We start from the raw sequence: 14,939 nt of genomic DNA on the forward strand, positions 1-14,939 counted from the left end.
TTATTAAGGGTCAGTTCACCCCAAAATAAAATAAATGTACTCATTATTTACTAGGGATGGGACGGTTCATGAAAAATGGTTCTCTAGTTACGGTTTGGGATGTGTGTATATGGTTCTGTGCTTTTTTGGGAGGATTTTTTGTCATTTGACAGGGAAGCAGGTGATATCTAGTGTGTTTTTATCCTTGATTTGAGTATTATTGTTGAAATGAAGACTGTTCATAATCCTACCACCAAACGTTCCATTCAGGAGTACCTGCTCCTGTTTATCAGATCATTGCAATGCATCCTCAGGGTGTATATAAACAGCCGTCTATCCAGAGCCTCGCCAATTTAGCCAAATTGAGATTGGGATCTTGTGAAACCCCAGACCGAAGCTCTTTTTGCTTGACTGGCTGTAATTCTGGAAGCTGTAGCTGGTTGGGTTCACACCCTAATACCGGCGCTGTAACTCCCGCTGGGGAAGCAGCCGCTGCAGTTCAGCCTCTTTCATCATCAGGAGTTTGCCAATGCTCCTGTCTCAGCTAATGCTGGCTTTCTCTCCTCCATCTTCCGTACGCTGTCAAAACTAATGCACCCGTCCTCACTATACTTGCACTCCTATAGCAGCTGATGCTACTTTCCACTCCCAGTTTTTGGTCTTATTTCCAGGCAGAAATTAATCTTATGTCATCATCTGCTGACCCTTATGTCATTCTCAAGCCTTGCGACAACAGAAAAAAGAGGAAAGATGGAAAGTCGAAAGGGTTTGGAGTGACGTGAGGCTGAGTAAATGATGACTAGTGGAATTTTCCCTCTGAGCTTTTTTTGTTCATTCATCACATGGCTCTTACAGTGTACGCCTTTGGAATTGAGTACTGTACTAGCACTGAGATAAAATCTTCTTTTAGTTATTGTTAAAATACTTATTAAAGAGTGAAATGGTAAAGGAACATCTGCCAAAATGCTAACCGTTAGCATAATATCTTTGAAAACACAGTCCCTCCCCTGCAATCTAAAGCCACACCTCCTGAAATTACTTTATAACACTGAAAAATGAAAAACTGTATTATATCTAGCATGTTTTCGGATGTGTAGCAAACAAAACTTGTCATAATGTGGAATATTTCATGCAATGCAAGGATTGCTGGTCTCACTCTCTCACGCAATTTGTCCTAAAGTGACTAGTGGGTTGGCCGGTGGGGTGCAGGAATTACACTTATTACTAAGCCATACTGACATGCTATTTCAGACCGAATTTTCAGAGTGCGTCACAGGTTATGATTGTTTAAAAATGAACCAATGTGATGTGAATATAAAACCAACTTCAGCTCAGTAAAGCTGGCTAGGCAGAATAGCGCTGTTTATTTATGTTTAGTTGTTAAACAAAATCAAAATGCTGTAAATCGATGCTGTAAATGCTGTACCATATGAAATTGAAAATAGTCACATTAATCTTTCGCCTGAAGATTTTAGTGGCTGAACAACACTTCTGTGCTTATAACCCATTTATAACAACACACTCTACATCAGCTTTGCGTCACTAAAATAGTTTAAAACATAACATTACCTGTCTAACAGAAATACTTCAGTCATGGTGTCGTCGTTTCTCCAGCATGCAGCATTCTCATCTCTCTCAAAAGTAACTCCAGTATTGATTCAGGATTTTAAAAAGTTTTGAATGAGCATTTAGTATTTTACCGCTGTCACTCTCTCGCAGGCCTGGATTAGGAATTCAGAGGCCCCTAGGCACACTGTCTTGTAGGCCCCGTACCTGTCCGCACACCTATAGTTGAATTAAAAAAAATAAGATAATTATAATATTTTGAAAATAAAATTAATCTAAAATGTATTGAACATATTTTTGAAATAAATGATTTACAGTACATATATTTCTAGTCTACAAAGATTTAACTTATTTTTAAAAGCATACTTAAAAAAAAACAGTGAAACTAGTGAAAATTAATGGATTTTAATATACTTGTTCAAGTTCACTGAAGCACTAAAAGTACTGAACGTGTGGAGCACTGAAGTACTAAAAAATTATATTTAAGGGTATTTTTAATGTATAACTTCTACAAACTGATAATGCACATGATTTGGATATAACACCTCTCCAATCCAGATCTATGAATCTGAGTCTTCCATAATACACACACTTATTAATGATTCCTACTTCGTGATGAAGAGTAGGCAATATCTGATATGTAGTGGGGGAAAAAAAGAAGAACGTGTTCATTAGACGCTGGATTTGAACCGGATTCATGATCGATCTCATCAAAACATGTTGCCGCGCACTCTACGAGCTACACCACTCACACTGCTGTATGTTGCGCTCTTGGTGTGAATCACTCAACTAGCTTATGCGCTATTTGCACTTAGCCTAAATAGACACTCCAAAATCAGCATTTTTCCCCCTTGCAGGGATCCCAAGTGCGCACAGGCCCCTGGGCCTATGCCCATAATGCCCATTGGTTAATCCGGCCCTGCTTTCTTGCAAACAGTGGATCTGTCTGCGTGAACAGAGGTGCGCAGATGTACAAATCTACATTTGTTGACAGACAGTTTGGGCTACTTTTGATTGGATGAACATATTTTTTTGTTATATTTCTTACGCAGAATATAAAAATACATAAGTAAAGCTGGATATTAATTTTGGAACCGGGAGGAAGGAGGCAGAAAACTGGCGAAACTTTAAAGGTATTTATTAATAAAACGGACAGCAGCTCCTCATTTAGACTGCTGTCTAAACCAAAACAAACACAACAACTGTCCAGGCCTGGACCTCTCTCCGCTTCCTCTCCCATCGTTCCTCCTCTTATAATCCCAAGCTCCTTCCGTGGAATTCGAGATCGGTGTGGGCCACAGGTGCTTCTTATTATGCGCCAGCTTAGTTCTGTTCCCCAGCCCCCTCGCCACAACATATAAATACATTTACATCATTTACTTTAATCATTACTATTGGAATGTAAAAAGATTTTCAACCAGCACAACAAAAAATGTTTGCGGTTCAAATCCAATCCTGCCTCCAATCATCAGTCCCTCATAACATCACAGCTCACGAGACAACTTAACCCCTAATAATTATATATATTTCTTGTTTTAATTTGAATATTTTAGTGGTTTTGTCTTTCATTCATTCTTCAAAGGGCTTTTTTTCCCTCTACATATTCTCTCAATATATTACAATCCTTATAAATGTTTTTTTTTTTCTATATATTATTTTCCCCAAGGTGGTGTTTATACAGTGCTCAACGTAAATGATTACACCCCATTTTGAAAATGAATATTTTTATCTATTTCTCAGTTAATATAGGCAATATTAAACAGATATATTTATTAAAATAATATTTTAGTCACCAAACATATTTAGAAATTGATTACAATTAAATTACATACATTTACATACAATTGAATTAATACAATTAAATTCAAGCAAAATATTGCAAAAAAAAAAAAATTACAAGCTACTAATTCAACAAAATTATTTTATGTTTTTGCTTTTCTTGATTGTTCCTCTTTATAAATTTGTATTTAATATTTTCTCTAACATATAAATTTGGGTGTGCTAGTTTTTGTACCATTATCATAAGCTATTTTGTTAGACAAGCTCCAGATTTGGCTTCAGTACTGTATACGCACAAATATATTATTGTAGAGCTTCCTATTAAAAATATGGATTTAAAAGATAGATTTGTGAGGGGTGTACTTATATATGCTGAGCACTGTATATATCAATTATTTAAATAATTCTAATATCCCTACTCTAATAACCCTACCAAACGTCCTCTCAACTGGGCAGCAATAGCTTTGCCACACTCCTCCCGAATGTACATTTGGCCCACAGTGCTGTGGTTAAAGTTGTTCAATACCCAGGGCAGCAGGCAGGATTGAGTTCTTTGATTTGGCTGTAGCTTCAGTAATTCAGCTCAGGGTGAAGCAGACATGCAGCAGAGAGGATGCTGTGCCTGTTGAGGAGGCTCTTGGTGTTTTTCAGGTGTTTGCAGTGGGCTTTTGATGTAGACCAGCGAGACCTGTGCCAGGTGTTTGGGCTGCTGTCTGCTGAGAGGGAAACAATGGTTCAGGCCATTCCAGGAGCTTTAACAAACTGTGTCCAGGGCTGTTTTCTGCTCTCCGGCCACACGGACATCTGTTCTCTTCTTCTTTCTATTTGAGCCGTTGCATCTTCTAAAACTGCCACAGTACCTGCACTTTTATCTTCTCCTGCAGGGTGCTTTGTAAATTACATTGGAAATGACTTGGTATTTAAATGAGGATTTTACAGTGTAACCAATTATAATGGAGTTATTATTACATTGCCTTTTTGAAAAGTAGAAATACAAGGAGTGGATATTGGTTATTTATTTGGACTATTTATACTGTTTTTACATTTAATTAATTTTGCAGAATTTATTCAATAATTTTTAGAATCTCAAAAAAAGTTTTTTTTTAAATAATTTGAGCATATATACGTTTTTTTTGTTTATAATTAGTTTAGCCTGTTAGCTAGCAACAATGTATGGGCAATTATGCCTGCTTAAAATAGTAACAGTTTTGACCCCAGTAAGCTACAAACAAAAAATAGGTATAATTAGAAAGATGACACTTTGAGCAAAGCTATAAGTTATACATTATGAATTAATGAGAAAGAAAAATTGTAATGTGTTCTATATATATATATATATATATATATATATATATATATATATATATATATATATATAGATTAATTTTTTTATTTTTTTTATTTTTTTATTTTTTCAAAAACAAACACACGAAATCAGTCTTGAAATAACCTAGAAAAAATATGCCTTGAATGCCAAGTGTCTTATGAGTTAATATTTTAAATTTGATGAAGATAGTGTACAAAATGAGATTTCTGCTAAATGTTTTCTGAGACTATATCAGTGTCCTTCTCACCCTCAACATCAGGCTCTTTCTCAAACTTTAGTTTTTAAACTTAGTTCTTAAACTTTCTTAAACTTTAGTTTAATTTCATTTTTTTTTTTGCATAGATTTTAACTATCGGTGTATCTACACTCAAAAATATTTTTTCCTGCTTGTTCAAATTACTTATTAAAAAAAGAATTGAAACAACGCAATTCTTAAGATGTTTTTGGGACAACTTAATTGTTTTATGTTCAATCCAATTAAATTTGATAAGTTAATTTAATCGATTTCTGTTGGGACAACATGAATGAATTGTGTGGAACCCAGCATTTTTTACAGTGTATAAAATAAACCACTGTTGTTATTTTTTACTTAAACCAAACCTGTATCTGCTAAAATTAATTTCTCGTAATTAAAATAATTGAAAAAAAAGAGCTCTTCTATTTGTAAACTGAAGAAAACACAGCTATAAACAAATACTAAAATTTCTAAAATGCACTGTAAAACATGATTGCGGCAATTAGTTATCACAACTTGATATTTTGAGTTACATTAACTTATCTGGATTCAATGTGCTGTCATATGTCAAAGTTTTACTTGACTGAGCTTATTAGACCTAAAAAAAAGAGAACACATATATCAGTTAACGTAACTGCTTTAAATATCTGAGCCAGAGCCGGGTGATTAATCGAAAAGTAATCAAGAATTTTAGATTAGATTAAATTCAACTTTATTGTCATTACACATGTACAAGTACAAGGCAACGAAATGCAGTTTCGGTCTAACCAGCAGTGCAATAGCAGCAAGTGCAGGATACAGGTATAAGTTATAAAGTGCAGTTATAGAAAAACTATGGTGATATTTACAGATGGATGTACTATGAACATTATATACAGGTTGTATTAGAAAGAATCTATAATCAATCAAATTTTTCTAGGTAATTTCTTTTGCAATTACTTTCCCTACCGCATGTGGAGTCACGTGACCCCACTCTGTTAGCCACACATCTGATCTCTGGTCAAGTAGGACAAGGACCCATTCTTGAGCCTTACTTTGCACTTCACTGAGGATGATTGAAAGCTCCACCAGAGATATCTTAAGGCGACATATTTTCCATTACATTAAAATTATTACTTACATTAAAATATTTGTTTACAGAAGATTTAAGAAATGCACTGCTTAAAATATTATTCACAGAAGATTCAAGCGTTATTTTATGTAGAAGAGATACTGCTTATTTACTACTTTAAATATGAAAAATATTAATAAACAATTCATTTTGGTTTCAAAGTTATTTATTTTCACTGTTTTATATAAAAAAGTGACTTGGTTTTAGGCAATGTGTGTTTTAATTTCAGTTTTTCAACGTTGATGTTCAATAAATAGATAGTAGATAGTGTGTGTTTCCTTCAGTTATTTTCATACAAGTAATGCAACCCTTCATTCAGAAATCTCTCACTTGTAATATGTGAGCATATTTATACTGTCCAAAACCTGTCAGTAAAAAATTTAATTAAAAAAAAAAATTGTTCATTAATCATAATCGAGTTAAATGTTCAATTAATCGAGATTTTTATTTCAGGGATGTCCTTTTGCAGGATTAGAATTTGATTGTGCTGATAATAAATGGCATAAGCGGATTGACAAAGTTTGGGTGGTTTTGGGATCAGTTTGGATGTTTTGAACATGCATTTTATGTTAAGTATTTAACAAAAACCAAGTGTGCACCTACTTGTTTTTAGCTTTTAGGCATTGGGAGGGTTTTGGACAGTTTGAGCTGAAAACATTCAAGTGTATCTGGCAACACTGACCGCCATTTTCTCATTGTAATATTGTGGTGTGTGTTTGTCTGAGGTTCATCTCAGATACCTGCTTCTTTAATGAAATTTGTATTTGGAGACTTCAAAAACCTGCTTTTAGTAGTAAATGAAACATGATAAAACACATTTGTTCATTTAATTTGTCTCCTAAATTGGCTGTTAGTTAATATTTGACCCACAATATAAAGCTCATTCAGTATTCTAGTATTGCAGTCTAATAGTATCAGTGTACCAGGGGCCACCACAGTACTTTTTTTTTTTTTTGCATGTTTACCCCTGTGGTACTGAAAGCTCACTCTGCACTTGACTGCATTTGTGTAATGATACTGTCAGTGCAATTCGCAAGTCTGTCAAATTGGCTGAAAATATGGGCCGATACGGAAATATGCATCATCAGAAATGTGGGTGCAATAATTCCATCTTCTAGTTCTGACTGCAGCTGATTATAATGGAGAGCATCTCTGCGGATGCGTGTTTGAACAATTTGTTATGAGGAAATGCAGTTTAATTCCTCTCCGTCTCCTCAGACTCAGAGCTGCGCAGAGTTGTGCGTTTTGAAATGTGGGTTAGGTTTGCTTCTTCACGAATCACAGAGATCCAAACATGTTTGCTGGGCTGCAATCTAGAAGTGGTGCATGATGGGAATTTCACTTTTTAGGTGTGGTCATTTAATAAAAAAATATGGCTTTCCCTTACCTCCCTTTCTTTGCCTTGTCATCAATTTTCTCTTTCAACTCTCTTTTCTGTTCAAATCTGAAGAACAAACACAATCAGTTTTGGTGGAGTGGAGTTTTTCATCTCTATCTCTCTCTGTTTTGTCATCTTCTAGATCCGGAGTACTGTTGATAACAGTTTTGTCGGCTGGGAGCTGGAAGAGGTGTTGCTGTTGGACATGTCAGTGGATGATGGAGACTCGAAGATCCAGAACCAAATGAAGAAGCTCCAGAGTCCTGTTATACTGCTGTACTGCACTAAAGAAGAAGCCACCACCATTTTTGAAGTGGCACATTCTGTCGGCCTCACTGGTTATGGCTACACCTGGATTGTACCATCTTTGGTGGCAGGGGATACAGATAATGTGCCCAATGTCTTTCCAACAGGTAAGAAAAGGATGATTTCCAAGATTTTTAAATAAATTTATCAGAGAGTTCAAAATGAAAGTGATAGTTCACCCCCCCAAAAAACATTTCTTCTCCCTCATTTGGTTTTAAACCTTTATGTGTTTATTTTTTTCTGTTGGACACAAAAGAAGATATTTTGAAGAATGCTGGTAGTTGGCACACATCGACTTTCTTAATATAAAAAATATATATATTATGGATGTCAATGGGTGCCAGCAGCAAACATTTTTCAAAATATCTTCTTTTGTGTTCAAGTAACTCAAATAGGTTTTGAACAAGTGAAAGGTGAGTAAACAATGACTGAATTCTTATTTTTGAGTTATCTATCCTTTTAAGTATGGAGAGAGATTAGACTCAATAATAATTCACGCAAAAGACACGATGTACACATGCGTAGCCAAATTCACGTACGTAAAATATTTATTTATACTTACAAAAACAATTCACATGCACAAAATAAAAATACATTTTCATAAAATACGTTTCACAAATGCAAAACACCATTTGCAAATATATAAGAGTGTACAAAAAGTTTTGAATGTTTAAAATTCACGAGTTCATCCTGAATGAGAATGTGCAAATCCTCTCTCACGTACGACTCACCCTGAATACGAGTGTGTGCATTTTTGAGACTTTCCTATCAGCACACACCTCCCACGTGAGTCACTCGTGCCCTGTAGCCAATCAGATGCGAGCTTACTGTTCAACCAATCACAACTCCCTGAGACTGCGCAAAAGGAGCGCAGAGTGGTTGACATCGAGTACAGCTCTCATCTGATTGGCTGAGAGGTACGAGTTGCCTGTTTCTGGCAGGAAAGTCTCAAAAATGCACACACTCGTATTCAGGGTGAGTCGTACGTGAGAGAGGATTTGCACATTCTCATTCAGGATGAACTCGTGAATTTTAAACATTCAAAACTTTTTGTACACTCTTATATATTTGCAAATGGTGTTTTGCATTTGTGAAACGTATTTTATGAAAATGTATTTTTATTTTGTGCATGTGAATTGTTTTTGTAAGTATAAATAAATATTTTACGTACGTGAATTTGGCTACGCATGTGTACATCGTGTCTTTTGCGTGAATTATTATTGAGTCTAATCTCTCTCCATATTTAAGAGCTTCAAACCAATAGAGTCTTGTACTGAATCTGGTTATGGTTACACCTGGATCATACCATCTGTGGTGGCAGGGGATACAGATAATATGCATAATGTTTTTCCAACAGGTAAGAAAAGGATGACTTCCACAGGATACTGGAGGGTTTGAATATTGCCTGCAGTTTATAATTAAATAAATTTATCAGAAAGTTCAAAATTTAAGTGATAGTTCACCCAAAAATAATTTCTTCTCCTTCATGTGGTTTTAAACCTTTATGAGTTTATTTTTTTCTGTTGGACACAAAAGAAGATATTTTGAAAAATGCTGGTAGTTGGCACACATCAACATTCATAGCAGGGAAAAAAAATTACAAGGTGCATAAATAACAGCTGAATTTTCATTTTTGGTTGATCTATCCCTTTAAGAGCTCCAAACTAATAGAGTCTTATACTAAATCTGAAGTTTTGTCAAAGAATTGACAAAAAGTACCCAGATGGCTGATTTCTTCTGGCAAGATTACTATACTATGGACACATCACTATCCCATGAGACCACAAGAGAGGATATTAATGAATGGCTACTGATGCTGGTGGATCATGTGGTAATGGCAACTTGGCAAATGTAGTATGTCTGGACTACATTAATACTGCATACATTTGTACACACTATATAGAAAACCCCTATTTTTTAAGAGGTGGCAAAGTATCTATTTATTAAACTACTTACTAAAGAGTACCTTGACTTCAAAGTGGACTCAAACCACGTTTTATTAGAAAAAATAATAAGTGTTTGATTATTGGTATGTACAATAACTTTGTGTTAATATCTTCACATTTAAGAGCAATGCTTGAGCTTTTATTTGGGTGGAAAACAGGTATTTCTGTGAAAACAGGTTTACAAGCACATCTCATTTTTAATGTAATCTGTCCACAAAAATGCTGGAAATTATGCTAATGTTTTAAATGGAATGTGTGAAATTTGATTTTGATAATATGGTCAATGTCTTTCAGCATGTGATATGATGGTACGCTGAAAAATATACAGTTCAGCAGCATTATTCACTTTACTGTGATATATTTGAACTGAACAGAATAATATATAATATATTATATACTTATAGAAGGATATATTTTTACACCGAACTGAACTACACTGAACTTCAATTCAACAAGTTTCAACCCAATCTACATTGTAAAAGCAACATAGAAATAAAGATGAATTAAATTGATTATGTTTAATGGAATAAGTGATATTTAATGGAGCAAGGAAATTTTCTAAATATTTCGATAATATTTTTTTCTCTGGAGAAGGATTTATTTGCTTTATTTTTACAGGAACAAAAGCAGTTTGTAATTTTTTAAAACCATTTTAAGGTCAATATTAGTAGCTCCCTTAAACAATATTTATTTTTTATTGTCTACAGAACAAACCATTATGTTTAAAAATGTAAAAAAAAATTTTTATGAAAAAATCTTCTCTCTGAGAAACAGAAATTGGGGGGAAAAATACAGGAAATAAAATTTACCTGGAGGGCTAATAATTCTGACTTCAACTATTTATATACCAATATTAGATGTGAATATACACTTTATTAGGTACACCTGTCCAACTGCTCATTAAAGCAAATTTCTAATCAGCCAATCACATGGCAGCAACTCAATGCATTTAGGCGTGTAGACACACGATCTGCTGCAGTTCGAACCGAGCATCAGAATGGGGAAGAAAGGTGATTTAAGTGACTTTGAATGTGGCATGGCTGTCAATGCCAGATGAGCTGGTCTGAGTATTTTAGACACTGCTGATCTACTGGGATTTTCACGCACAACCATCTCTAGGGTTTACAGAGAATGGTCTGATAAAGAGAAAATATCCAGTGAGCGGCAGTTCTGTGAGCGCAAATGCCTTGTTGATTCCAGAGGCCAGAGGGGAATAAGCAGACTGGTTCGAGCTGATAGAAAGGCAACAGTAACTCAAATAACCACTCGTTACAACCGAGGTATGCAGAAGAGCATCTCCAAATGCACAACAACCTTGAGGCGGATGGGCTACAGCAGCAGAAGACCACACCGGGTGCCACTCCTGTCAGCTACGAACAGGAAACTGCTGACTATGTCCATCCCTTTATGAGCACAGTGTACCCATCTTCTGATGACTACTTCTAGCAGGATAACGCACCATGTCATAAAGCATGAATCATCTCAGACTGGTTTCTTGAGCATAGCAATGAGTTCTCTGTACTCAAATGGCCTCCACAGTCACCAGATCTCAATCCAATAGAACATTTTCGGGATGTGGTTGAACGGGAGATTCACATCGAGGATGTGCAGTCGACAAATCTGCAGCAACTGCGTGATGCTATCATGTCAATATGGACCAAAATCTCAGAGGAGTATTTCCAGTATATCTAATATATATAATAGAATATATGTACAAAAACATTAGATGCAATATAGCTGAAGTCACACTAAAACTTTGCATCTTAACACATTTTTACACAGTCAAATGTGTTACGTGCACCGATTCTTGGCTACAATCACAGCAAAGTGCGTGCTTCACTTTAATACACACCCTGCAACAGACTGGACTGTAATTGAATTAAATCACAGCCATTTGTGACCTCGCTTTAGTGTGATTTTTAGTTTCCTTTGCCAATCCAAATGTTAGATACATTTTATGTTATAATGAGTTATATAACCAAACAAATTTGAGTTCGTTATGAAATGGTAGCAGCAGGACAAATTAAACGGATAAATATGAAATCCTGGAGGAATGCGAATAAGGTTGAACTCATTTGGATTGACATTTCATTGACTAAATATAGTCTTCCTTTATCTCAGGGTTGATCTCTGTCTCTTATGATGAGTGGGACTACGGCCTGGAGGCTCGAGTGCGTGATGCTGTAGCCATAATCGCCATGGCAACCTCCACAATGATGCTGGACCGGGGTCCTCACACGCTGCTGAAGTCCGGATGCCACGGCGCACCTGACAAAAAAGGCAGCAAGTCAGGAAACCCCAACGAGGTGCTGAGGTGAGTCAGGCTTAGCGGGACGCCGGAGTTCAAACGCTGACAATCACACACGTACACACATTTACAACACCTGCTCAGAAGGGGCTCTGAACTAATGGAGTGTTTTGAAAAGGGTGAACAGACAGGTGCACAAACATGCATGAGGTTAGCGATGGATGCTGTGGGTGGGAGACCTTTACAGTTCCAGGTGATCATTGTAAGAGGCATTTCATCATGGTTAGTTACACAATGAATCGATCAAATATGACAGTAAAGCGATTTATAGTGACTATTTTCATTATATTTGATTAGAAATCTGCTTAGAAGTTTCCACAAAAAGCAGTACAACTATTTTCAGTATGATAATAATATTCAGAAACTAATAAAGATGTCTGATGGATCACGTTACGCATTTGATACTGGAAAAATAGTATTTCACTGAACAGCTGATGTCATTGCATATTTTTTCTAAATAAAAGCAGATAAAAAGTGAATTGATACTGTATTTTTGACCAAAAAGCTGTAAATATTTACACATTGATATAAATAAATTAATAATAAAAGCTTTAATTGAGAAATAGTCATCAGTATTAGTTATAAATCAATATTAGCAATACATTTACATTTAAAGGTGCTGTATGTAAGTTTTAGACTCTTCTAAAGCATAAAAATACCATAATATGTTTGCAGATATTTAAGAAACATGCCAAGTGAACATTCTTGTTTATCTGAAAAACAATGCTGAAGTTAGATATTCTGTTTTAAAAATGTGCCTTACGTGCTGGAATGGCTGTCTTTGTTAAGGTTTTTTTAACCTGCCCACTGCCACTTTAGTCAATTATATTCCAGCTACCCGGGTTGCCTGTATGGAAAACTGCGTGTTTCATTTATTCAGTCAGAATGGCTCTCAAAGGGTGCATCCGTGACCAAAATGCTCCACATGAGGTTATTAATTAACAAATAATATAAATATCACGCACGTAAACATTAGGTGAACAGGTTACATTGTAACCCCGTGTTCTAACAACATGCTGCTTGACGAGATTTGCAGTGATCAGCAATTGGGCTGTTTGCACCAGACGAAACACGACATAAATTTAAATATTCAGAAGCACAGAATAGTGTACTTACTGCACCCCAATGAAATGGTAAGGTTTATAATCTAATTAATACATATTAAACCTCTTTAGCATTATTAAATGTAGATGCTGAATCACTAAGTGTTGGTTTTGAGTCACAGTTCTAAAGTTCAATTTCAACTGGATTATTTTATTTTCAAGATCTGAGGTGAACTATCTGCTGCTGCTTTCAGTAGTATGGCAATAAATGTCATGTAAAATGGTGTTCAACCTCACATTATTAGTGTTTAACACTGAATAAAGCACATAAGGTGTACCTGAGGTGATCATTGTCATAGTTCTGTTGTTCAGCTACAAGAAGCGGTTTCTAAAATATAAATTTCAGGTGTTGGTTAGGATTAAAAAATCCTTTTATTATGGAAAATAGTCCTCGCGTGCCGTTTTTATTTAGAACACGATTTAAATTAGCATTAAATTAGCCTTTAGGTCATATATAGCAATACAATGCCTAGTTCAACCACTGGGTGTCAAATTTACATACTGCACCTTTAAATAACGTTATTATATGTAAATATATTGTAAAAAATATATATATTTTATGTCGATTCTGCCATAATTTGTGAATTCAGTGTGTAAATTATATTTAGGATTTTGAATGTGAATATTAGATAAATCATTATTGAACATGTTTATTCAGAGTAATCACATAAAGCAATTAGGGCACGAAAGAATGGTTGCCGGTTTTGCTTTCGAACATGGTTCACTCCATTTGCTTTCATTTGATTCTCTTGTTTATTAAACAGGAAATATACCAGCAAAAAAAAATTCTAATTAAATTCATTACAAAATAATTATCTATCACCAAACAATACATGAAGTGGTCAAAGAATTCCATTTTTTTTTCGGCTTACTGCCATTCCATTTTCCACATCTTCATTACATTCACATTCAAATTACAAAGAAAATAAAAACAAAACACAAAAAAATAATGTTTAAACTAAATAAAATGCGCTTTCAATAAATGGCCACAACAATTATTAAGTAAAAAGTGGAAAAATATGTAATAAAATGTATAAGCATAAATTAGAAAATCAATATGTTTAATCTATTTCTTTTATTTCTATTATGAATATGGGCAATGTATTTTAGTCCATTTAAACAGAATATTCATTAGTACAAGAGTGCGGTCACTTTACAGCTTTAGGAATATAGACCATTTTGAGGGATGTAACGAAAACAATAGTCCCAACGCGTTTCCTGTTTTACATTTTTAATTTCTATAGCTTCAGAGAATCCAAAAAGAGCCAAATATTGATAATGTTATGATAGCTGTTTTAACATAAGGTTATGATTGAATTGTCTCTTGTTACAGTTATGAAATAGCTTGATAACAAGCAGGAAATGTTCATGGGCCAATGACATCACATTGGAATGGTCTATAATGAAAATATATACAAATAAAAAAAATACAGCTTTTCAACTAAGTTTGGTACTTTTGTATGGTTATCTTGATTTTTCTCTTCTATTAAAAAGGTATTTAATATTTTTCTCTAACATATTCATTGGCTTGTACAAAAGTGCATTGTAATCATAAGTTATTTTGTTAAATTAGTTTCAGTTTTGGCTTTGGTACTGACTAATCTACAATATATACACAAATATATTACTGTACAGCATCCCATGAACAGTATTAATTTAAAAGAGACATCTGTAAAGAATATACGCATTTATACTGGGCACCGTATACAGTTATTATAGTCGATTACGGAAGTCAGAGACCCTTCCCTCGAGATACCATCACAAATGCTCACAGGAGACCCATTCGAAACACATTACCTCCACCGATTCATCTCACCTGGCTATTTGGGATCAGATCGGCCTGAATGGATCCTAATATCAGACTCCCAGATTGAACAGCTGCATTCTGTTATAGCAGCCCT

General features: G+C 34.9%; 1 protein-coding gene across 3 annotated transcripts in view; it reads left to right on the forward strand.

Moving 5' to 3' along the window:
- The window catches only part of grin2bb (glutamate receptor, ionotropic, N-methyl D-aspartate 2B, genome duplicate b), a 193,285-nt gene that overhangs the window by 101,806 nt on the left and 76,540 nt on the right, over positions 1-14,939 (forward strand). For all 3 annotated transcript variants that reach the window (XM_056456689.1, XM_056456692.1, XM_056456690.1), the window contains exons 5-6: positions 7,518-7,788; positions 11,749-11,941. In XM_056456689.1, coding sequence (XP_056312664.1) covers positions 7,518-7,788; positions 11,749-11,941 — 464 coding nt within the window. The remainder of the gene's footprint in view (positions 1-7,517; positions 7,789-11,748; positions 11,942-14,939) is intronic.

Source organism: Danio aesculapii, chromosome 1, assembly GCF_903798145.1.
Source record: "Danio aesculapii chromosome 1, fDanAes4.1, whole genome shotgun sequence".
Classification (NCBI taxonomy): domain Eukaryota; kingdom Metazoa; phylum Chordata; class Actinopteri; order Cypriniformes; family Danionidae; genus Danio; species Danio aesculapii.